This window comes from Aquarana catesbeiana, unplaced genomic scaffold (genome assembly GCF_042186555.1).
Source record: "Aquarana catesbeiana isolate 2022-GZ unplaced genomic scaffold, ASM4218655v1 unanchor229, whole genome shotgun sequence".
Taxonomy (NCBI): domain Eukaryota; kingdom Metazoa; phylum Chordata; class Amphibia; order Anura; family Ranidae; genus Aquarana; species Aquarana catesbeiana.
In genome coordinates, this window is record NW_027362656.1 from 2,405,022 (window position 1) to 2,431,929 (window position 26,908).

Genomic DNA, 26,908 nt, shown 5'->3' on the forward strand with positions numbered 1-26,908 from the left:
ACTGGGAAACATTTCATAATAACCATTCCTCTATGTAACAATAACTCTCGGTGGAGCTGCTGGTTTAAAGCGGGCTTGTTACCTTCACTCTCCTTCCCTCTGTTTCACCGGAACCGGGTCTAGGGTTCTGTTGAGTTTACCTCCGGATGATATAAGCACCAACACTTGAGTACGTTTTCAATGCTTTATTGAACAATCAACGAAGAAAGTAGCAGGAAAGAGGCAGAAGGTAAACTGCAGGGAAAGCTCAAATACCTTTATGTAGGATTCTTGACAAATGTCCTTTGGAGTTGAATATTACAGTAGAATGCGCTCCCCTCGTGGGACACACTCTTTGCTCGCCTGGATAGGCCTCTCTCACTTGCCTAGCAGCCAGTACGTAGCACGAACAAAAGTCTCTGCCACAGACTTGCTTGGGATGAACCCGTACGATCCTCTGCCACAGGATGTATTGGTTTTGTGGTGAATGTCAGACACAGTGCTTGAACCTTTAAGCCAAACCCGGCAACACTATGCTGTGAAGTTATTTTAGAATACGTCCTCCAACCGAGTCACCAGGCCCCTCTCCAGACCAGCACTTTGCATGATCCTTCCATGACGGGTCCTCCCCTGGAATCTCCTCGGTTGTCCAGCTTCTTCACTCTGGATAGACAGCTCAAGACCATTCCTCGGCTGCTGTGGTAGGCCCCAGACAAGCTTCTGGGCCCAGCCATGCGCCACAGCGACGTGGGCCTCCAGGACGGAGGACCACAAGGTAGCACTCTAACGCATACCTGTCGGCCAGGAGGGCCAGCAGGTGGCTGTAAAACGAACCCCAGAATATAGCGTCTGTCCCATAAATACCCTCTCCCAGAATGCAACTCGGAGGACCACCTCCACCAAGTTGTCTCCGGGACAGAGGAGCACCCATACGCTTTGACACGTTGCCCTTCCAACACTAGCCAGTGGTAACAGCGACACCCACCGGCTCAGTATAGAAATACACGCAACGTCAGCCAAGCTGGAACAGAGACAAATCTAACTTCCCTAACGAACAAGTTACTAAATTTACCTATCAGATGGTAGATCGCAAATCTACCAGCGCTACATCTATAACAGTCTTTCTCAACTCCAGTCTTCAAAGGGCCCCAACAGGTCATGTTTTCAGGCTCTCCATTATTTTGCACAGGTGATTTGATCAGTTTCACTGCCTTAGTAATTACCACAGCTGAAAATATGACCTATTGGGGCGCCTTGAGGACTGGAGTTGAGAAACACTGCTCCATAATGTCTAACTTACAGGGCCAAGTTGAAAACAAAGGTATAATATAAAAAATACAATAAAGCAAAAATTGTGTATCAAGCAAGTTCACAGTGAAAAAGTCTTTGCATTGGTAACAGGTGTCCAAAAAAACTTTGTCCTTATAAATCTTCAAATCTACAAATGTTAAATTGCATATGTGCAATAATATTCCATAAGGTGATCCTTGTGATGCAAAAATCCTGGTTGATAAGAGGGTGACTTTACACACGTGCCCCCCCCCCCATGTAGCTGAGCTCACCTCAAGCTGTGTGACCGCACAGCTAAGTTTGGTCCACATAAACTGTTGAGCCACTCCTGGGCTCTGGGTAAAGATATTTTCAGCAGAATCCCACAGTAAAATCCAAAGAAGATATCCTCAATGTTAAAGATAAGAAAGAGGCTGGATAGTGCATTGTCATTTTGTTTGTAAATTTATTTAGAGAAAAGAACATCAGGGTACTCACATTTCATTGGTGCTTCCAGCGCACCAAACTATAAAATACATTAAGTAGCAAAAATCCTCTCCCAAGTGGCTTCAAATCTTGAGTGTGCCAGTAGTTTGCTCAAACGTGTATGAAACGGCTTCCTTCACCGTCCTGGCCCCTCCCCTATGCGTGACGACACAGGGCTAATCACGTGTCTTCCCCCTGAGGAAGTTTGGTGCGCTGGAAGCACCAATGAAATGTGAGTACCCTGATGTTTTTTTCTCGAAATAAATTTACAAACAAAACGATAATGCACTATCCAGCCTCTTTCTTATCTTTAAGAAGTATTTGCACCCACTTCTGGGCATAGACTCCCGCAGGAGTCTACGCCTCTTCCCATCCCCCCGCGCTGTCTGCTGGGGGACACACGGGTCCCAGAGACAGCACGACCATTCAGATTGTGCTGCGCGACTCGCCGCAAGGCTTCATTTCCTGATTCCCATACCGAAGCGGCGGCAGCATCCAAGGACCGAGGGACGGTTCGGCCTCGGGTGCCTACATCGCTGGACCCTGTGACAAGTAAGTGTCCATATTTTAAAAGTCAGCAGCTGCAGTATTTGTAGCTGCTGACTTTTAAAAAAAAATGTTCACGGGACTCCCTCTTTAAATACCAGGCCAGGTAGTAAAGGTGGCACCCAGAGAGATGGAGAATACTAAACAGGATTCCCGCCCCTTTTCTCTGAATAACAGTGTAGCACACTGGTGTTTAGGCAGGGTTGCTATTAAATTTAGTTTGCCAGGTAGTAGTTATTCTGGTTAATTGTTAGAAGATCCACTGATTCCTCTCTAACTCTGGAATTGCTGCACCTTTTCTCTTCTGTCACTAGGTGGCACTGTAGCTGGTGACATTAAAATGACAAGGGCTTATCAAGGTCAGATTATGAATGGATGGGGTGTCACAGCCAATTAGCAGGGGTCTCTTTGGTCCCTTGGCCTGCTGGGAGAGCCTATTTATTTGGGTGGAGTCAGGTGATTGCTGTTCTTTGCCACCTGGATGACTGTCTGGGTGGATGTTTGTTATGTTGCCCGGGTTTCTAGGCCGGAAGCCTGCGGCCTATCCCGGGGACTCCTGGCTGTAGGCTGCCTGATGCCAATCCAGGAACAAGAGAAGCAGCATAGGGTTGGGGCTATAGGATTGGACTCCAACCAAGGATAAAGATTCCACCAGCTGGGGAACCAGTTGTGGTTGGAGGTAGAGGGGAAGTTGTCACCATGAAGGAACCATCCACCTTGTTACTGGAGACTACAGTGAGTAAGAGGGAGCAAGTACCAGAGCAATCTTCTCACCAGCCAGGGATGGTGAAGAAGTGGGAAAGCTTCAGCAAGTGCCAAGCCAGGAACCCAGCAGGATAGTGGGGGTGACGCTTGAGGAATATACAGTTTGTTAGCTGTGGAAGAGCTCAGGAGATTCAGCGGTGATTGTATCTGGTAGTCTAGTGAAAGACTGGGAGCTCAGCGAGTGAAAATCTACAGTGGGAGACTGTAGTGTAAGAGAAGACCTAGTCTGTGTTACCAATAGTTAAGTACAACTACCGTTAGTGACTGTTACAAGATTTGTTGCCATAGGAGACAGCGGTCCTACATATACAGAAGTGGTATCCGGCTGGAGGCCTTCACCTATATAGCTGTCTACCTAAAGAAGTCTCGGAGTCTGCCAATTATCATTGCGTCTACTTAAAGGTGTCCTGGCCCCAACCCTCTTTCCCACAGTTCTGTTAAGAGATAATAAATCTCCTTTGCATTCAAAAAGTGTCTGGCGATCATCACTCCATCTGCACTACACCCACCATGCCTTGTAACCCACTCTACAAAGAGGGATGTCAGCTCTCCCTGACTCTGGAGGCCACCATTAGGCATCTAGGGGTCGGAGCCATTGCTACAACAGGGTATTCCATTGTTTATTTCAGTCCCTCCCACTGGGAAAAGCCAGCCAAAGGCACATCGGTGGTGCTATGTCATTATGTCCATGAGTTGGAAGCTCCACAATGCATAAAAAATTACGATATACAAAATCATAATGACGCACATGCGTAGGTGATGTCACGATGGGCAGAGTACAACACCACCTCACATACTACCCCAAGTGGCTAAAAGGGAGACTTATCAGTCCATAAGGCAAACCAAACCTGGTGGGGGCACCCAAAGTGACAAACTGGAACATGGAAGCCAACAAACACCAGACACTAGCACCCAAAGAATGTACCTTACATTAAATATAAAAACATGCCAAAGCCACCCAATATCAACACAAATACAGAGATACCATTCTCCATATTCTGGATAGTCAAATCCAAAAGTGTAGTGATCCTAGTATTGTAGGTATATGAGAAATTCAAATTGAACTAATTTTATCCCAATAAATCTACAAGCCTCCCATTGTCCCGAGTTTCATCATGCCAGACGATGGTGACATCATCAATGTACATGAACCAACCAATGATGTTGGTCAGATACCATGACAAGGCCTCATCCCCAAACACTGAGTTCTCCCATTCTTCAACATAAAGGTTAGCATAGGCCGGAGCACATTTTTATACCCATTGCGGTACCTTGTGCTTGGCAATAACATTTGTCACCAAATATGAATGTATTATTTTCCAACAAAACCTAAATAAACCGACAACAAAACTTGTATGTGCAAACAGGGTTCTAAGTCTGCAGTTGAGAGTTTTTCTATAACCTCTAAATCCTTCTTATGAGGGATGGAGGAATTTAATGCCTCTACATCTAATGTAACCAAGATGACATCATCAGGTACCGACAGATAAAGTGACCCTCACATAGGAAGATAGAAAGGCAAAGCCACCACAAAAGGTTGTAGCAATTTATCAATATACTTATTGACTTTCTCAGTGAGGGACCTCCTCTCTGAGATAATAGGTCTCCCAAGGGGCGGTCAACTACCAATTTATGGACATTTAAAAGCCTATAAGAAACTGGTATCAGTGTATTTAGGGCTTTACCCACTTCAGACCCGGAAGGATTTACCCCCTTCCTGACCAGAGCACTTTTTGCGATTCGGCACTGCGTCGCTTTAACTGACAATTGTGCGGTCGTGCGATGTGGCTCCCTAACAAAATTGATGTCTTTTTTTCCCCACAAATAGAACTTTCTTTTGGTGGTATTTGATCACCTCTGCGTTTTTTATTTTTTGCGCTATAAACAAAAAAAGAGCAACAATATTAAAAAAAACGCATTATTTTTTACTTTTTGCTATAATAAATATCCCCAATGAATATATAAAAAAACATTTTTTTTCCTCACTTTAGGCCGATCGTATTCTTCTACATATTTTTGGTAAAAAAAAATCACAATAAGCGTTTATTGATTGGTTTGCACAAAAGTTATAGCGTCTACAAAATAGGGGATAGTTTTATGGCATTTTTAGTAATATTTTTTTTTTACTAGTAATGGCGTCGATCAACGCTTTTTTATCATGACTGCAACATTATGGCGGACACATCGGACACTTTTGGCGGCATTTTGGGACCATTCACATTTATACAGCGATCAGTGCGATTGAAAATGCATTGATTACAGTGTAAATGTGACTGGCAGTGAAGGGGTTAAGTGTGTCCTAGGGAGTGATTCTAACTGTGGGGGGGAGGGGCTATGTGTGACACATCACTGATCACCGCTCCCGATTACAGGGAGCTGTGATCAGTGACAGTGTCACTAGGCAGAACAGGGAAATGCTTGTTTACATCAGCATTTCCCCATTCTTCCTCTCTGTGAGATAATCGCGGGTATCCCCGCGGACATCGAGTCCGCAGGACACGGTGTCAGACTCACGGAGCCCGCGGCGGGCACGCGCGCACGCCTGCTACACAGGCCTCGCGAGATCCCGTACAATAACGGGATTTCGCGCAGCTTAGCCAACCTGCCACAGTAAAACTACGGCGGCTGGTCCGCAAGCGGTTAACCACTTGCTTACAGGGCACCCCCTTCCTGCCCAGGCCAATTTTCAGATTTCAGCGCTATCACTCTTTGAATGACAATTACACGGTCATGTAACACTGTAACCAAATGACATTTTTATCATTTTTTTCCACACAAATAGAGCTTTCTTTTGGTGGTATTTAATCACTGCTGGGCTTTAAATTTTTTGCAAAAAAATGAAAATTAAAAAAAAAAAAACTGTTTCATAGTTTGTTATAAAATTTTGTAAACAGGTCATTTTTCTCCTTCATTGATGTGCGCTGAGGCTGCACTGATAGGCACTGATAGGCTGCACTGATAGGCACTGATAGGCTGCACTGATAGGCACTGATAAGGCAGCACTGATGGGCACTGATAGTTGGCACTGATGAGGCGGCACTGGTGGGCACTGATGGGTGACACTGATGGGCATTGATAGGTGGCCCTGGTAGGTGGCACTGTTGGGCACTGGAAGGTGGCACTGAGGGCACTGCTTAGCAGCAGTGGGTGTCCGTGTGCGGGACCGATGTCCCTCTGACAGAGGCTGGTAATCTGCTTTTTTTTTCTTCCTCATGCTATCAGCCTGAGGGAAAAAAAGCCAATTACGATCTTCTGTTTACTTCACATGATCATCTGTCTTTGGCTGACAGCTGTTCACATGGTAAGGGGCCGGGATTAGCCCCTTACTCCGATCTGTGATCAGCCGAGTCTCGTTGACTCGCTGATCACAGAGAGCGCCGCGTGTACCCCGCAAGAAGGACGTACATGGATGTCCTCCTGGCAATTTAAGCCTGCGCTGTAGCTGTCTTTCGGCTACAACGTGGGCGTGAGGATGTTAAAGAAGGTCTTGGTCTTTTTATCAATGATACCCTTCTCAAAAGCTTCCTCAATCCTATCAAAGAGGATCTTCTGATCATTCTCCAGATTAATGGTTGGTACCTTAGTGTACCATTCCTTATTTTGTAAGCTCTGTTAACACATTAATACATATCTTTGTCGATCCATAATGACAAGTTTTCCCCCTTGTCGGAAGGCTTGATCACAATGTCATGGCAGTTCTTAAGCTGTTCCTAAGCAACACGTTCTTCACCCATAAAATTATCATATGCCATCTTTACAAAATTCACCGGTTTTAATTCTCTGGTAACTGCAGACACAAAACGCTGTACTCCAGGTACTGCCGATAAGGGGGAAAAGAATAAGATTTAACACGTAAACCCACATCATCTTCTTTGGACATGACCATGTGTTCCTCACCATTCTCACATCTCTGAATTTCCTCCACCAGTTCTTAAGCCAACTGTCAACTAAATCACCTTCACTATCCTCTACATGACCCCTCCCCCCATAGGACAACACAATCTCTTAAAGCTCTATACTCCTTTCTCCAGAACTGGGACCAAACCTTAATCAGTCCATCAAAAGGATCACCTTGTCTATTGTTTCTAGAATGTGATGCTTTCAAGACCACCTTACAGGTTAATAAAAATACATTTTTAACTGCTTCAAAGCACAAACCTTTCATAACAGGGCAAAACCTCAAACCCTAATGCCACGTACACACGGTCAGAATTTCCGTCAGAAAAAGTCTGATGGGAGCTTTTCATTGTATATTCCGACCATGTGTATGCCCCATTGGACTTTTCCCATTGAAAATTCAGACGGACTTAGATAGAGAACATGTTCTAAATTTTTCCGACGGAACCAATTACTATCGGAAAAACTGCTGGTCTCTATGCTGTTCCGACGAGATTAGCAGAAGGAGCCCAAAGGGTGGTGCACCGGCTATTGAACTTCCTTTTTATAGTGCCGTCGTACGTGTTGTACGTCACCGCGTTCTCCTTGGTCAGAATTTGGTGTGACCGTGTGTATGCAAGAAAGCTTTGTCAGAAAAACCTTCAGAGTTTCGGCAAAACCGGTCGTGTGTACAGGGCATTAGAAAGAAGAATCTGAGCAGCAGAGAAGATCACTTTGGAATGGATGAAAAATGTAAAGTCACTTTCATCTATTGTTTGTTCACCCTGTGCATATCTTGTTCTATCCCCTGTCTACTGCCCCCCCCCCCCACCCCACTCCGTGTAATTTGAGATCTATTACTGTTTATATCATATATATTGTTAGTATATATTGTTGCTGATTGTTGTATTCTATTATAGATAGATGGCATCTTCCTTACTCCTGATTAGGGATGAGCTCGATGTTCGGGGGGAACATAAGTTCGACTTGAACATTGGGCGTTCGCCGAACAGCGTACATTAGGGGCATTCGCGGAAAATTAGAGCGCCGCTGAACGCCCCATAATGCACTGCGAGATCGCAGTGCATTGCTGTATGATGATTGGTCAAAGCATGCACCCTGACCTGCATGCTTTGGCCAATCACAGCGCGCTCTGCTAAGTGAGCCATAATTGGCCAAAGGCAGGGTGCCTTTGGCCAATCATGGCTCAGGGGGACTAAGTCCACGCCCCACACTATATATATAAGGCTGCCTACATGGCGGCTCTGTGTAGTGTTGTTGGCTTGGACAGAGAGATAGCTTGATTTAGATTAAGCAGGCAGGTTATTCAGTTAGTGGCAGTGTATTATATGTGTATATATATATACAGTAAGTCTAGTAGAGATATATATATATATATATATATATATATATATATATATATATATATATATATACTCTGCATCCAGTGTAGCCTATATCTACAGTGCATTCAGTGATGTACTGTTTCTAATACACTTCAAGCGGTGTACACAGTATCAAATACAGTGTGTACAGTTTCTACTACACTTCTGGTGGTGTATACAATACAGTGCAGCTGTAGTACAGTTTCTAATACAGTGCAGGTGGTGTACACAGTTTCTAATACAGTGCAGGTGGTGTACACAGTATCTAATACAGTGTAGTGTGGTGTTGCAAAACAAAATATACATCATGTCCGGAAGGCCACCAAGGAGAGGCAGATGCTCACAGGTCACTAAAAGAGGGCAAGCAGCCTCTGTGTCTACAGTCAACAGTGCTGGTTGTAGACACAGTGCATCCTCTGCAGGTGGCCGTGGGGCTCGCTTGTCATAGAAGACAGCATTCTTATACATGCAGATGTAGTGTCTTTCTTGATGCCTTTCCCTGCATAGCTGTCCTCCTGTTGAAGTCTCAGAGTCTGCCAATTAATCTTGCAACTACCTAAAGGTGTCCTGGCCCTAACCCTCTCTCCCAAAAGTTATGTTAAGAGAAATAAAATCTCTTTTGCATTCAAGAAGTGTCTGGCGCCCAATAACTTTAACTACCTTGCACCCACTATGACTTACAACCCACCATATTCAGAAGGATGTCAGCTATCTCTGGCCCTGGATATATTCATTAGACCAAAGGAGGCCGGAGACCTTGCTACACACAATTTTATGGAAAATAAAGAATCATTTTATTTTTTTACAATTTTTTTTTACATCACTGGAGCAGTACAGCACCATCATATGACTGGTGTGGTGGTGACTAGGGATGCTGACTGGTTGCAGTATGTAAAAAATATATATATAAAGTACTAAATTATTTTCAAATGTTATCTTTTTTTTTTTTTTTTTCATAGGGACGCACGCAGTGTTAACATATTGACCCTGTACTACTCTGGGGAGGTGATCAGGATTTTATTTTTTATTTATTTTTTGATGATCACTTTTATAAGCAATCATTTTTATGAATGACACAGGGTGTACTACTGTGATAGCAGTGATTGGTCACAGCTATCACATAGTACAGATGTGATAGGCCCTGTTTGTACCATGTGATCACTGTGACCATTCACAGAGATCACCACAATAGTACACTATAAATGGCTATGAATGAAAGCCATGCATTGTGTACAACTGTCATGTGATCGCTGTGATTGGTCACAGAGAGCACATAGTACTGGGACCAGCCCAGTACAATGATCTGTCATCTGGTGGCTACTAGAGCTCCCACTCGGCCGTTATTCTCCTATAGGCCTGACAGAAGGTAGTTAATTACAATCTAAATCTACCTGGAGTCCTGGGGACACTGTACAAGTTATATATGTAGTCTCGGTGGTCCCTATGGAAATCCATGTGTGGACATTTCTACCTATGATAAATGACAGGCTATATCCACATTGAGACTTTCCCCACACCTGGAGTGTGCTGAGTTCTTGGATAAAGTCTACACAGTGTTTACAGATTGGCTTTATCACCCCAACAAACTCGTTCCAGTTCATGGATGTAATCATTATGTTTGGATGATCTCACCAGTCAGGAGACTTTCCTGTAATCCTACATGATCCCTTCTGATGATTCCTCTATCCTTCCAAACAAATGTATGAAATCATCGATGAGTCCTCCTTCTATGTGATCTAGAAGATCTGGAATCACAATGTCTTTATGGATGAAGTGGATGACCCAGTTTATATATTATTTATTGTTTTACAGCTTTTTTCACTCCAGGATTAATTATTTTATTTACAGTATATAAACATTCAAGGAAGTGTTCTTACTTTGAAAGATCTCCACCACCATTCCTAGGTGAACATTACATCCATACAAAGAGAACAGGAGGGTAAAATATACTCACAAACGAGCTTTAAAACAAGGTTTATCAATACTCCGGCAGTTGCGAGCAGTATCTCTAGACGCCTACAACCTGGACCAGATATTTGGAGGAACCAGATGGCATCGCAAACGGCTTACGCGTTACGAGGGTGAACCCCCTTCCTCAGAGCCACAGCGATGGTAGTTTGACCTCCTCTAGCGTCCTCTTAATATACCCACAATCATATGTATGGGTGAACGCCCACCAGAGCCTGCCACACCTACACGAGTGAGCTCCGCCCACCATGTCCATCCATCACATGGTGCATGCTATGCACTGCTATCATTAACCAATCACCAAATAATCTCTCCGCATGGAGTCATCTGCCATGCCACTGCTACCCCCACAGGGCACAACACCATGTCACAACATGGCCCGCACAAGACCCCCATCCCACATGGCAAGCCATCCGTTGTGTCCCCATATCATGCTAGAAGCTGTTGCTACCCATTCGATCATACATATAGAGAGAGCACCTTCTCGACGTTCCCGGCAGTGCATCCTTCCTTCTGATATCATTACCGATTGTATTATGAAAAAGTCCATGGGAACACCTGGAGGAGGCAGAAGGAGCCGAGGGGGGGGGGCTGAAGTAGGTCTACCCCATGCCAACAGCAGTATATGTGGGTATGGATCGAATGGCGTTGCCACTCCTCCGTGTGGCATGCACGCCCAGCCGGAACCAGGAAGTGCAGGTGGATTTGGGTTCCACCCATCACTTACGGTCACAGCCAGTGCCACTTCCGCCCTCCAGGAGACAGGAAGCTCCCGAGTGACAGCACATACAGCCCCCCGGCTCCTTCTGCCTCCTCCAGGTGTCCCCTGGACTTTCTCATAATACAGTCAGTAATGGTATCAGAAGGGAGGATGCACTGCTGGGAACATGTCGAGTGTGGTAGGTGCTCTCTCTATATGTATGATCAAACGGGTAGCAACAGGTTCTAGCATGATATGGGGACACAACGGATGGCTTACCATATGGGATGGGGGTCTTGTGCGGGCCATGTTGTGACATGGAGTTGTGCCCTGTGGGGGTAGCAGTGGCATGGCAGATGACTCCATACGTTCTCTTTGTATGTTTCAGTTCTAAGGATACCCATTATTCTGAGGAGGGCAGCAAGACCTGAGACATTCCATTGACTTTGCTAAGGGGGTTGGCCACTTACTGGGCGCCCGAGCGCAGGAGATTGCTTTGTGTTGTTTGGAACATTACACCAATGCAATTTATGTTTAACATCTTCATTATGAGTTGATTGATATATATTTTTATGCTTTTGGATGTATGTTTGCATTTTCTTCACCAAAATGATCAATTTTGGGGGTATCTGTTTTATTAGCTATACATTTGTTGTTAACTTGTGTTCTGTATCTTTAAGACTTTTCTATATGTAATAAAAATATCTTTGTTAAACAATTGGTTACATAAGAACTGTATCTATTTTTTCTTACTTTTTTTGTGTTATATTTGAACTTCTGTGGTAATTCTGTAAGATGTTTTAAAGAAATGGTTGCTATGATACGTTTCTCGGGGCTGCAGTTCCTCTGAACTCCACCAGGTGGTGATCTCACTCATATCCAGACAGGAAGTTTCTATGGAATACAGAGAGGAAGTGATGTCAGATACAGACAGGAAGTGATGTCAGATACAGACAGGAAGTAATTTGGAATAAAGACAAGACGTTCCATGTGGCAGGAAAGAGAAGACATTACTGGAAGTAACAGCAGAGGAGGTAATAAGATCTTATTTTCTATTTACACACACCAGGCTCACCTCCATCGACCACTTCCAGCAGCCCCCAGTGAGGCTCTTTGTTCTCGGTGACCCCAAACATGGCACATTGCAGACACTGAGATTCCCAAGTGATGACAAAGGCTGGGATGAGGTGCATGAATGGGGGGGAGGGGGTCTGAACTGGGGTGCCAGTCAGAGGGGGGTATGGGCAGGGGTGGCACAGAGATGAGATGGGGAGGATGGATAGGAATGGGTGGGACAGATGAAGGGACAATAATGTGGCCATCCCTGGAAGGGGGACATATGTGTTGGGGGTGACAGGGGGGCAGAGGGCTGGGCAGAAACTCCAGAGAGCAGCTGGCAGATGTAGGAGAGGAGTTTGAGATGTGCAGAGAATTGATCCCCCCCCCCCACACACACACCGAGGACCTCCACCCCACATACAGGCACTCACCAGGCTCTGGGCGCTGCAGCTGGCATCAGTGACGGGTCCCTCAGAGTCTGATCAGTATGGAGAACTTGTAGCTTATGTCTGGTGAAGGAGGAGCGGGGAGAGGAGTTGGCTGATGTTGGAGAGCGCTGTGCCTGTGCTGGGAGCAGATCAGAGACAGCAAGGGGGCTCTGCATGGAGGGGGCTCTGCAAAGTCCGCATGTGCTGCACACTCTGTTCTCAGCCATCCTAATTGGCGATCACCAGGGGAGCCTCCCCTGATCCTGGGACCCTTTACTCCAGCAGCAAGACCCTTTCCTGCTGTCTTGGTCGCAGGTGTGACCTTTGCGACCATAATAGCTCTGCAACTGACTCTGAATAAACTAGAGGAGCTGAGGTGTCTCTGAGGCAGTAGTAGGACTAAAGGATTCTGCAAGCCTCTGAGAGTTGACTTCATCTGAAGGGCTCTGGGACCCCTGAGGAGGAAGTGTAGATGAAGGACTTTAGGGGCCTCTTAGGAAGTAATAGGACTGAACAACTCTGAGAGGCTAGTGAGGCTGAAGGGCTGTGGGGCCTCTGAGGGGGTAGTCAGGCTGCAAGGCTCTGAGGTAAAAGGAGGCTTTAGGGCTCATAGGGGCTCTTGGTCTCTGATGGTCCTCCCACCCCACCCTACTTTTCTGACCTTCTTAAAGAACTCCTGCCAGCAAATGAAGGACGCCTTCACCTCACCATATCACTGGTCAAGAAAAATGTTCCACAAAATAGACCAAGACTAAGAGAACAAACCCCTTCAATCTGTTGTCCTCCTCCTACCCACACTGAGTTGCTATGTACTCTATCTGTACTCTACCAGTAGCACCCTCCTGCTATCCAATCCAATCCCTTCTCCTACTGCAGAGAGTGACAGTGACATCACTCCTGTCAGTCAGCAGGCTGCCGGAGATTGGATCCTTGCAGCCGGACTTCTGGCAATTATCCTGATTAGCCAGCAACCCTGTCCAAAAGTCAGCAAGTTCCCCTTCCTGGACATCATGATGACCCGACATTGACCTCAGAGCACATCAAGTCTAAGGGAGGGTCGTATTTATCATTCCTTGTCTGCAGATCTAAAACTAATCAAAACCAGTTCAGAAACAAAACATACCCAACAGAGAAAAGGGAATTTCTGATCCGGGAGGACAAGAGGGTCCCAGGAGCCAAAAAAAAACAGACGTAAATAGTCCAGACTAAATGTGTTCCCAGGGGGGGCAGTAGTTCTTAAATGTACAGCAACCCTCCTATTACCTCCTTCACATCCACATCCTATTATTGTGTGACCAATACCATCCAAATAATTCTTACTTTCATTTCCCAAAGTTATTTGTCTACAAGGAGACCTGTATAGATAAAATGACGGCACCAATGAGGATGGAGGAGGACCGGAGTCACATGACTGAGAAGATACTAAACTTCACCATGGAGATCATCTACCTGCTGACCAAAAAGGTGAGGAGGATTCTGGGAGGTCACATGACATCACTCTTATCTCTATTAATAAAACACAGACCTGACCGGAGAGGTAAGGAGGATTCTGGGTGGTCACATGACATCACTGTTATCTCTATTAATAAAACACAGACCTGACCGGAGAGGTGAGGAGGATTCTGGGAGGTCACATGACATCACTCTTATCTCTAGTAATAAAACACAGACCTGACCGGAGAGGTGAGGAGGATTCTGGGAGGTCACATGACATCACTCTTATCTCTATTAATAAAATAGATCTGACCGGGGAGGTGAGGAGGATTCTGGGAGGTCACATGACATCAACATAATATTCCTATTTGTTCCTCAATACAGAGATTTCCTCTTGTGAAGTCAGGTGATCATATGACCATCACAGTGCCTCCATGTGACTCCCTAAAACCTGAGAGACACAACATGCAGAAGATTGTAGAGGTCACCAAGAAGATGAAGGATCTACTGACAGGAGAGGTGAGCGGTGCTGGGAATTCTGGGACATTATCCAGTAACAGACAAGGGATGTGTCTGGATGATGACTGTATCATTGTGTGTGTCAGGTTCCTATAAGGTGTCAGGATGTCACTGTCTATTTCTCCATGGAGGAGTGGGAGTATTTAGAAGGACACAAGGATATCTATAAGGACGTCATGTTGGACAATCAGCAGAATTTGAGTTTTGTGAAGAATGTAAGGAAGGAATTTCCCCGGAATGAGACAATATTGAACCTCACCCTGGAGATCCTCAGCCTGCTGACTAGAGAGGTGAGTGTAATGAAGGGGGTTAAATCTGACTACACTGTACACTGGGATGTATTCAGAGTCACTTTAATGCCCCGTACACACGGTTGGACTTTGTTCGGACATTCCGACAACAAAATCCTAGGATTTTTTCTGACGGATGTTGGCTCAAACTTGTCTTGCATACACACGGTCACACAAAGTTGTCGGAAAATCTGATCGTTCTAAACGCGGTGACGTAAAACACGTACGTCGGGACTATAAACGGGGCAGTAGCCAATAGCTTTCATCTCTTTATTTATTCTGAGCATGCGTGGCACTTTGTCCGTCGGATTTGTGTACACACGATCGGAATTTCCCACAACGGATTTTGTTGTCGGATAATTTTATAGCCTGCTCTCAAACTTTGTGTGTTGGAAAATCCGATGGAAAATGTGTGATGGAGCCTACACACGGTCGGAATTTCCGACAACAAGGTCCTATCACACATTTTCCGTCGGAAAATCCGACCGTGTGTACGGGGCATAAGTCTTCTCATGTTCTTCTAATCCAATATTTCTCAACGTTTTTGCCTTTGAGGAACCCTTGGCAAAAAATTTGAGATCTTGGGAAACCCCTAAAATAATTTCAGATCAACAGCTCATGGAAAATCAGTGTGATCAGCGAGCTGTTGGTATAAAAATAACTATTTTTAGAAACAGTATTAAATAATAATATTTATTCTAACACTTACAGAGCCTTGAAAAAGTATTCATACCACTTGAAATTTTCCACATTTTGTCATGTTACAACCAAAAACTGTAAAATGTATTTTATGTGATAGACCAACACAGTGTTAATTTTGGCAGCAAATTTTGATTTCGTTTTAGTTCCATTTTAGTCTTCTGCTATTGTTTTAGTTTTATTTAGTCGACTAAATCTCCAGTACATTTTAGTCGACTAAAATAAAATCGAATGTGTTTACTTAAATAATACATTATTTAAGCAATTTCAAAACTCATTATACACTCCTAGCGTAAAAAAAAACACCTAATATGTTATTATTTATGGTTTGAACAAACTAGACACAGATTTAGCCATTCTATAACGTCTTTACTCTGTAAAACCAAGTTTTGATACAAAAATATTGCTTTTTTGAGTCACACGGCTTCATTCCTTGCTTTAAGTGCATGCTACTTTTCTGTTGTTGAGAACAAATAGCCCAAAGTCCACCCCACCCAGGTAACCACACACTACACAGTCAATTAAATCACTATGTGGACAAATGCTTGCACGAGTGGGACATACCAAAGAAGAGGATCCTAAGTGTTATAACTGACAATAGGAGCAATATGATTGCAGCATTTAAACAAACCACAGCAGCAGCAGAAGAACCGCCCAGCTTAAGGAGAAGACTCCCCCATGACAGAAAGTGACTGAGAGTCGAGACTGAGACCAAAATAAATGATCTGCGGTGAGCCATTTTTTATTATTATTTTGCATGATGACACTACAGTCAATTATCAAATGATATGAAATGAATGATCTTGGGGTTGTCTGCTCTACTGGTGTATCTTTGTTATTTTTCCACTTTATTTGTATCTCGTGTAAAAGTGTTCCCATGAGATGTTGGACCGGACACTATGTGTGGCCTCGTCTGGTGCATGGAGGCAAGTGTTAAAAGAATCTTGATAAAGCAAGATCAATAGTGCACGTCTTGAAGTCTTCCATTCCATTGCAACACTGAAGATATTGGAGGATTGTGGCCTTACTCTTTTTAAATGACTGGCCCCCACATGCTGGTCAAGTAATACTACCAGTACATTCAACATGATTGAAAGACTGAAAAAAACTGAAAAAAGTCGGTCTGCCAAATGGCAAATAACATAGGATGGGTCACAGCTTGCTCCCTAGTTAAATGGAAATAGCTCACATAATTGCATGACCTACTGCAGCCTTTTGTGGTGCGGAACATACTAAAAACCCTCGAGTGACACCATGTCCATGTCCCTGCCCGATCTACTCTCTACTCAGCCACCTTAAGGACTTTAAACAGAACACTAGCTACCAAGTCCGTGCCACAATTGCACAGAAAATGAAAGTGTGTGAACCAGCGTTTGCTACATTCATGCTTAGATCCAAGTAACTGATGAAATGTTCTCACCAGTGCTTGCAGCAGCTGCTTGTTTTTTTGTCAATTCTGCTATCTGTGAAAGCCCTTGTTGATGTGGCGGATGATAATATTCAGGAAATGCTTAAGAAGGCAGAGGAGTATGCCCGTGCCATAAGAAAATCCACAGTGCCCCACCTACAAGATGAGGATCTGTCTGACTCTTAAGATGATGTGTAAGACGAGGAGATATTGAAAAATTACAAGAAGTGGAAGAAGCACCACCCTCATCAAAGCAGCCAGTGTTTCGGTTTCTTTCAAAATGCCGGCAGAAGACCAAGGCAGAGCATCTCCCCAAAGAGGCAGCATAGAGAAGCAGATCAGTCTGACTGGTAATCCGGTGCACACAATCCATTTGCTATGGCCTTCTAGCCTCCCTGGCCTCAGTGGCCTGTTGTTCAGTTGTTGAGTCAGTTTGTATTTTGAAACACTTAAAATAGCAGTGCAAATAGTTTACTGTGGTGGTGCACTGGCTTGACTTGGCCCGTCATTGGAGGTTTTATGTATCTGTGGGGTTTAATTAGGGGAAAAATCAAGTTATTCTGATTTTATGTTCTCTCTCACCCACACAGTCATCTCTAAGTGTCTCTCTATAATATACTACATGTGTGTGTGTGTATGTGTAATATATATATATGGTATATATATATTATATATTTATAGTGGGGACGGAAAGTATTCAGACCCCCTTAAATTTTTAACTCTCTGTTATATTGCAGCCATTTGCTAAAATCATTTTAACTTCATTTTTTTCCTCATTAATGTACACACAGCACCCTATACTGACAGAAAAACACAGAATTGTTGACATTTTTGCAGATTTATTAAAAAAGAAAAACTGAAATATCACATGGTCTTAAGTATTCAGACCCTTTGCTCAGTATTTATTAGAAGCACCCTTTTGGTCTAATACACCCATAAGTCTTTTTGGGAAAGATGCAACAAGTTTTTCACACTTGGATTTGGGGATCCTCTGCCATTCCTCCTTGCAGATCCTCTCCAGTTCTGTCAGGTTGGATGCTAAACGTTGGTGGACAGCCATTTTTAATTCTCTCCAGAGATGCTCAATTGGGTTTAAGTCAGGGCTCTGGTTGGGCCATTCAAGAACAGTCATGGAGTTGTTGTGAAGCCACTCCATTATTTTAGCTGTGTGCTTAGGTTCATTGTCTTGTTAGAAGGCAAACCTTTAGCCCAGTCTGAGGTCCTGAGCACTCTGGAGAAGGTTTTTCGTCAATGATATCCCTGTACTTGGCTGCATTTATCTTTCCCTCGATTGCAACCAGTCGTCCTGTCCCTGCAGCTGAAAAACACCCCCACAGCATGATGCTGCCACCACCATGCTTCACTGTTGGGACTGTATTGGACAGGTGATAAGGAATGCCTGGTTTTCTCCACACATACTGCTTAGAATTAAGGCCAAAAAGTTCTATCTTGGTCTCATCAGACCAAAGAATCTTATCTTATTTCTTATTTCTCTTGGAGTCCTTCAGGTGTTTTTTTTAGCAAACTCCATGCGGGCTTTCATGTGTCTTGCACTGAGGAGAGGCTTTCATCGGGCCACTCTGCCATAAAGTCCCGACTGGTGGAGGGCTGCAGTGATGGTTGACTTTCTACAACTTTCTCCCATCTCCCAACTGCATCTCTGGAGCTCAGCCCACCATGATCTTTGGGTTCTTCTTTAACTCTCTCACCAAGGCTCTTCTCCCCCGATGGCTCAGTTTGGCCGGACGGCCAGCTCTAGGATGGTTCTGGTCCTCCCAAATGTCTTCCATTTAAGGATTATGATGGCCACTGTGCTCTTAGGAACCTTAAGTGCAGCAGAAATTTTTTTTGTAACCTTGACCAGATCTGTGCCTTACCACAATTCTGCTTCTGAGCTCTTCAGGCAGTTCTTTTGACCTTATGATTCTCATTTGCTCTGACATGCACTGTGAGCTGTAAGGTCTTTTATAGACAGGTGTGTGGCTTTCCTAATCAAGTCCAATCAGGGTAATCGAACACAGCTGGACTCAAATGAAGGTGTAGAACAATCTCAAGGATGATCAGAAGAAATGGACAGCACCTGAGTTAAATATATGAGTGTCACAATGTCAACAATTCTGTGTTTTTCTGTCAATATGGGGTGCTGTGTGTACATTAATGAGGAAAAAAAATGAAGTTAAATGATTTTAGCAAATGGCTGCAATATAACAAAGAGTGAAAAATTCAAGGGGGTCTGAATACTTTCCGTCCCCACTGTGTGTATGTGTATATATCTATCTATCTATATATATATATATATATATATATATATATATATATATATATATATATATATATATATATATATATATATATATATATATATATATATATATATATATATATAAAATCAATTCTGGGAAAGCAGTAGCTGAGAGATATATTCTGAAATCGCTCCCATTAAGATTCAGTGACTTAGTGCACAACATGACAAACAAACAAACCAGTTATTACTTCATAATAACAAAAGGTATGCATTGCAATCTGACTGCAAGAAAGTTTGTTTAAAAATCCCTACAATGTACATAGATAAGACTGTTCTCAACAAAAGTTAAGTGTACTGTACTTACCTTTTGTATGAATTTCGGGATTAGTTATCCAGAATGGAGGCCTGTAATGCTGCAGAGTTCTCTGGACGTGGTCTGAGGAGGCCTGTAATGTTGCATAGTGTCCTGGATGGTGGTCCGAGGAGGCCAGTAATGCTGCATAGTGTCCTGGATGGTGGTCCGAGGAGGCCAGTAATGCTGCATAGTGTCCTGGATGGTGGTCCGAGGAGGCCAGTAATGCTGCATAGTGGTCTGAGGAGGCCACTAATGCTGCATAGTGTCCTGGACGGTGGTGTGAGGAAGCCTGTAATGCTGCAGAGTGCTCTGGATGGTGGTCTGAGGAGGCCTGTAATGTTGCAGAGTGCTCTGATAGTGGTCTGAGGAGGCCTGTAATGCTGCAGAGTGCTCTGGACGTTGGTCTGAGGAGGCCTGTAATGCTGCATAGTGTCCTGGACGGTGGTGTGAGGAAGCCTGTAATGCTGCATAGTGCTCTGGACGGTGGTGTGAGGAAGCCTGTAATGCTGCATAGTGCTCTGGACGGTGGTCTGAGGAGGCCAGTAATGCTGCATAGTGTCCTGGACGGGGTGTGAGGAAGCCTGTAATGCTGCATAGTGCTCTGGACGGTGGTGTGAGGAAGCCTGTAATGCTGCATAGTGCTCTGGACGGTGGTCTGAGTAGGCCTGTAATGCTGCACAGTGCTGGATAGTGGTCTGAGGGATGGGCTGTAATGCACAGTGCCCTGGATGCCACTGCCAGTGGTCAGAGGAGGCATGTAATGCACAGTGTGCTCTGGACGAATGGTGGTCTGAGGGAAGGCCTCAGGCCTGCTGTAATGTACCACAATTAGTATACAGTCGATGATAAAGTGTACACTCACACAGTCCGCGCTGGGCGCCTGGCGCGGTGCCAGGAGGAGTAGGAAAGCCTCAGCCTGACTGGCCTGTAATGCATTGCACAGTGCCGCTCTCACACTCTCTGGCACTGGCATTATCATCACGGTAGCACTGTGCTTGCTGGGAGCCGATTGCGGAAGTAGGCGGAGCGTGTGGGGGTCATTTGTATTGAAAGTTAGTTCACGAGGTTAAACGCCCCTCCTTGCCATTTTTGTCCTGTTTTTGTTTGTTGACGAAAAAGAAATCTGATTTTCCTCATAGTTTTCCTCAGTGGACGAAAATGTGCTGTACTTTGCATTTGGTTTTAGTCACTGTAAAAATGCAGCTGACTAAATCTTTGACTAAAACATTTTCGTTGACGAAATTAACACTGGGGCACATAATTGTGAAGTGGAAGGAAAATTAATAAATGGTTTTCAAACTTTTTACAAATAAATATGTGAAAAGTGTGGGGGGGGGGGGCATTTGTATTCAGCCCCCTTTACTCTGATACCCCTAACTAAAATCTAGTGGAACCGATTGCCTTCAGAATTCACCTAATTAGTAAATAGAGTTCATCTGTGTGTCATTTAATCTCAGTATAAATACAGCTGTTCCGTGAAGCCTTCAGAGGTTTGTTAGAGAACTTTAGTGAACAAACAGTATCATGAAGGCCAAGGAACACACCAGACAGGTCAGGGATAAAGTTGTGGAGACGTATAAAGCAGGGTTAGGTTTAAAAAAAATATCCTAAGCTTTGAACATCTCACGGAGCACTGTTCAATCCATCATCAGAAAATGGAAAGAGTATGGCACAACTGCAAACCTACCAAGACATGGCCGTCCACCTAAACTGACTGGCCGGGCAAGGAGAGCATTCATCAGAGAAGCAGCCAAGAGGTCCCTGGTAACTCTGGAGGAGCTGCAGAGATCCACAGCTCAGGTGGGAGAATCTGTCCACAGGACAACTATTAGTCATGTTCTCCACAAATCTGCCCTTTATGGAAGAGTGACAAGAAGAAAGACATTGGTGAAAGAAAGCCATAAGAAGTCCCGTTTGCAGTTTGTGAGAAGCCATGTGGGGAACACAGCAAACATGTGGAAGAAGGTGCTCTGGTCAGATGAGACCAAAATTCAACTTTTTGGCCTAAAACAAAAATGCTATGTGTGGCGGAAAACTAACACTGCACAGCACTCTGAACACATTAATACCACTGTGAAACATGGTGGCGGCAGCATCATGTGGTGGGGAGCACAGGGGTGTCAACAGGGCAGGGCACACAGGAGTTATCAGGTCAGGGAACATGGGGGGTCACAAGGTCAGGGGACAAAGGTATCACCGGGTCAGGGCACAGGGGTTCTGTAGTACTGTTTATTTTCTTCCTCATGCAGCACTACACAGGGAAGCTGCTGGCACATGTCTTTTATGGTGTGCTGATCCCAGCCAGCTCTTTTCTTTCATCCATCCCAGGTGATGTCACACACAAGTACCTGGGATGGACAGAAGCGGGGGGGGTGGGATTAGTGGAGTACAGTTAGGATTAGTGGGAGTACAGGTATGTTGTACACATGTCATCTATTGTGCTCACCTCATTACAACATTCCACATCTGCTGGAATCCATAGCCACTGATGAGAGCGTGAGCTAAGATGCTTCTCCTCACACACTGCACGCCCTCCTCTAGTCCTGCTCCGCCCTCTGCAGTGATGTCACAGTACCTGGAACTACAGGGGAGGCATCGGGTATCAATGCCCCTTGTCAGTGCTCACTGTCAGTGTCCATTGGACAGATCTAGACCTTTGTAAATTCCCCTTGGGTTTGGACTTTAACCACTTCTTCCGTATGCAGAATGACGGTCGGGAAGTGGTTCTTTTATCCTGACTGGGCGTCATATGACGTTCAGCAGGATAACATGCCAGCATGCGTCCTTGGGGGTGCGCAGCACAGCGATCGCAAGTGCGGCGTGCCAGTCTGACACCCCGCATCTCCAAACGTGATAAGCCTCTGTCAGAGGCTTCTTACCACATGGTCAGCTGTGACCAATCACAGCTGATCATCTCGTGAACCAGGAAGTGCCGGTAAACAGCATTCCTCGGTTCGCGCTGACAGGGAGAGACGATCGGTGTCTCTCCCTGTCAGAGGGGGGTCTGTGATGATAATCAGCACATTAATTATTAGCACAGCCCCATCAGATGTACAAATCACGTGCCAAACAGTGCCCAGCAATGTAAAAACAATAAATTCTGCCAGTACCCACCACCGTGCCAATCACTGCCCAGCAGTAACACCTGTCAGTACTTAGTACCTCATCATCAGTGCTGCCCATCAGTGCTACCTGTCAGTGCCCATCACAGCCGCCTGTCAGTGCCCATCAGTGCCGCCTGTCAGTGCCCATCAGTGCTGCATATTAGTGCCACCTATTGGAGCCCATCAGTGCTGCATGTCAGTGCCCATCAATTCTACATATCAGTGCTTCATCAGTGCCGCCTCATCAGTGCCGCCTCATCAGTGCCCATCAGTGCCACCTCATCAGTGCCTGTCGGTGAAGGGGAAAACAAAATTTTATGACAGAAACTAAAAAAAATCATTTTTTTCCCCAAATTTTGTTCTTTTTTAGTTTGTTTAGCAAAAAATAAAAACTGCAGAGGTGATCAAATACCACCAAAAGAAAACTCTATGTGTGGTAAGAAAATGATAAAAATTTAGTTTGAGTACAGTGTTGCATGACCGCGCAATTGTCATTCAAAGTGTGACAGTGCTGAAAGCTGAAAATTGTCCTGGGCAGGAAGGGGCGTAAGTGCCTGGTATTGAAGTGGATAAAGGCACTAAATACGTAACACTAAAAGTAGAAAAACAATATACTGTACATTTTTATGAAATAGACGTGAATAAAAGCAGCATAGAATGTACATGGCCTGTTAGCTAAAATTACACCAACAAAAGGAGCGATGATGATTTGTGACAATACTCCATCCGACGTGTTTCAGAATATAAACATCTCTTTCCTCAGGGGTATAGGAGATTGATCATAATTATATAATATAAATTGGGGTTGCACCGATACTAGTATCGGTGCCGATACTGAGCATTTGCATGAGTACTTTTACTCATGCAAATACTCCGATGGTTGACCCAATACCTGGACAGTCAGGGACCTTTGGTGCAGTGGTGGGGGGTGTTGCAATCACCGATCTCCCTGTATAGCTTCCAATAAAGCATCTGACAGCCTCTTCTCCTCCTTCTCTCCCTCCCTCGCGGCTTTCAGCTGCTTTATTGAAAGCCACACATGGAGATTAGTGATTGTAGCTCCCCCCACCGCCGCACCAATCGTCCCTGACTGTCCCCTGTATCCTCATCCGGTCCCCCGAGTCCTCTTCCGTGTGCTCCTCCAGTTTCCCCGTGTCCTCCTCCGTGTGCTCCTCCGATTCCCCGTGTCATCCTCCGTGTGCTCCTCCAGTTCCACCTGTGTGCTCCTCTGATTCCCCCGTGTCCTTCTCCGTGTGCTCCTCCGATACCCCCCTGTGTCCTCCTCCGGTCCCCCTCTGTCCTCCTCCTGCACTCCCCTGCCCCAGATCTGTCAGGATGGAGAGCAGAGGAAGGAGCCAGTATATATGTCATTTACAGGCTCCTTTCTTTTCTGAATGCATGAGTCAGTGATCACTGACTGTCCAATCATAACTGAGCATCGTAAGCTGTGTTACTCTGCTTCAGTTTATGAATGGAGAGGAGCCTCTGTCTCCTCTCCATTCATATTCAGTGCAGCTGAGGCTGCAGAAAAAGGGATTGGGGAGTCTGTGTCCTCAGTCTGTTTAGACCCCTGATATCTCACCAATGCCCCTCCAACAGGGTTGATAAAAAAAGGAAACGTAATAAATATTTAAAAGTAAAAATAATAATAAAAAAAAAAACTGACACTGTCCACTCACCCCTCCCCCCCAATAAAAGTAAGCATTGTAAAAAAAAATATATATATATATATATATATATATATATATATATATATATATATATATAAATATATATATATATATATATATATAAATTGTAAAAAATAATAAAGAAAAAAAATTCAAAAATAAAATTGTAAAAATTTATAAATAAAAAAATTACTGACACGCTGTCATCAGTGCCACCTGTCAGTGCCCATCAGTGCTTCATATTAGTGCCACTGTCACATGACATTTTTAAAAAAAGTATTGGTACTTGTGCTCGGCCTTAGAAAAGTGGTATCGGTGCAACCCTAATATACATACAAAAATCAATACCAAAAAACTAACAATGATGAACCAGTAATGGTTCCCAAACTTACACATATATATATATATATATACTGTATTGTTGTTTTTTTAACATAGATTTTTGTATTTATATTATAGATAAATGATCAAATTCCTATACCCCTGAGGAAATAGATGTTTATACTATGAAACGCGTTGCATGGAGTATTGTCACAACTCATCCTCGCTCCTTTTGTTGGTGTAATTTTAGCTAATAGGCCATGTACATTCTATGCTAATGCTTTTATTCATGTCTATTTGATAAAAATGTATATTGTTTTTCTACTTTATGTGTCACGCATTTAGTGCCTTTAAAGTGCAAACCCAAGGGGAATTTACAAAGGCCTGCATTTAGGGATGTGGCACAATAGGGAGGTAATCACTGATATATATCTTTTTAAATTGGACAGATATACATCCACCACAATGGTGAATTGCAGCAGAACCCCTGGTTGAGAAACACTGTTCTAATCAATAATGACATTCACACAAGTAGGGCCGTTGTTAGGTATTACGGGGCCCTGTACAGCCTACCTGACAGGGCCCCCCCAAGAAAATATCAAAATTAGCTAAATTGCTTTGAGGGTCAGAATTTGGTATTTTTGAATTTTTTTTGCATAGCCCATTCATTTAAATGGGCTGCCTAACACGTGGAAATGCATCATTTTTTTTAAAAGTGCATTTGACCAAACTACATGGTACTGTGGCAACTGCACACACGTGCAAAGGGAAGTGCGTTTCCTTGCGGTACAGGAAAATGACCGTTCTTGCATGCATTCCTGCACCACAAGTGGTGTGAACAAGCCCTAAAGGCAGTTTTAGGTAGGGGAAGGAGACAGACCTGGAATAGTAAATGCAATTGGACTAGCAGTGAAATTCAACTAGGAATCTCTCTAGAAAAAAAAAAAAACAATTAAAATTCAGCAGCAACATATCCTGTAGCTGTTGACTTTTGATAAAAAAGGACACTACTTACCTGTCCAGGGATCCAGCACTGTCCTCACCAGGGCTAGGTCTTCTTTAGTCTCCAGGTTCCCGGTGTCGGCATCTTAACTGTGGACAGCTGGCTAGGGATGGGTGAGCGGTTCAGTCCGAGCATGAGTTTGGGCCGAACATTTCACCCTGATGAAAACCATGCTGCGCAGTCTGTTTCCTGATTGTGCAAAGGTTTGCCCAATTAGGGCGCAGTGTAAGCTGGTTGTTAAGGAACAGAGGCGGGAAGCCAGCCGCCTCATCCTTAACAACCGATGAGTCATCAGCTGTCAATGGGTTTCCCCGCTGACAGCTGAATAAAAAAAAAAGTGCCTGTAAAAATAAAAGAAAAAAATGGCATTATATGCAAGTGATTGGCCTTAAAAGGGATATAGGGATCTGGGTATTGACCTGGGGGACATGTATCAATAAAAAAAGTAAATAAATAAATTGATCGTTTTTCAGGAGCAGTGATTTTTTTTATGATGCTTAAAGTGCAACAATGAAAATGAATTATTCCTTTAAATACTGTGCCTGGGGGCCCCCTTAGTCTGCCTGTAAAGTGGCGCATTTGTAACATATACAGAACATGCTACAGCAAAACTGACATTTCTAAAGAAAAAAATCCCATTTAAAATGACTCGCGGTTACAATTGCTGTTACCCAGCTGCTTAAAAAAAAAAAAGAAAAAAAATGGTGTGGGGTCCCCCCCAAAATCCATTTCAGACCCTTATCCAAGCATCCAGATTCTGATAAGCAAGCCCCCCGCCCAGAGACCCCAACAACCACAGCCCAGTGTTATCTGAAAGAGGCTCTTGTCCTCATCAGCATGGGGACAAGGTGCTTTGGGGTGGGGGGCGCAGAGCCCCCTCCTGCTCCAAACCACTCACCCCTCCATGTTGAGGGCATGTGGCCTGGTATGGTTCAGGGGGGGGCGCTCGCTCGCTCATCCCCCTCTCTCATCCTGACCTGCCAGGCTACATGCTTGCATAAGGGTCTGGTATGGATTTTTGGGGGGGAACCCCACGCCATTTTTTTTTTTTTTTTTAAATCTGTATTGCCAGGAGCAATTACAGTCGTGAGCGAGTTTAAATGAAATTTTTTCCTTTTAGAAACGTCATTACTGCTGCAGCATGTTCTAGACATCACACAGATGCTCCATTTTACAGGCAGACTAAGTAGACCCCCCCAGGCACTATATTTAAAGGAATATTTCATTTTTATTGTTTCACTTTAAGCATCATTAAAGTCGCTGCTCCTTTAAAAATGATTGTTTTAAAAAAGTTTTTTGCATTGATACATCCCCCCCGGGCAGTATCCAGGTCCCCGTGCACTTTTTATGAAAAAAAACTTGCATATAGCCTTTAAAATGAGGACTTTTGATTTTTCAT

The 26,908-nt window shown here is 44.2% G+C and overlaps 1 protein-coding gene across 1 annotated transcript in view; it reads left to right on the forward strand.

Moving 5' to 3' along the window:
* Positions 1 to 11,824: 11,824 nt before the first annotated feature.
* The window catches only part of LOC141121749 (uncharacterized), a 28,680-nt gene continuing 13,596 nt past the window's right edge, over positions 11,825 to 26,908 (forward strand). Inside the window, exons 1-4 of the mRNA XM_073611459.1 lie at positions 11,825 to 12,008; positions 13,797 to 13,925; positions 14,280 to 14,414; positions 14,501 to 14,704. Coding sequence (XP_073467560.1) covers positions 13,830 to 13,925; positions 14,280 to 14,414; positions 14,501 to 14,704 — 435 coding nt within the window. The 5' untranslated portion in view covers positions 11,825 to 12,008; positions 13,797 to 13,829. The remainder of the gene's footprint in view (positions 12,009 to 13,796; positions 13,926 to 14,279; positions 14,415 to 14,500; positions 14,705 to 26,908) is intronic.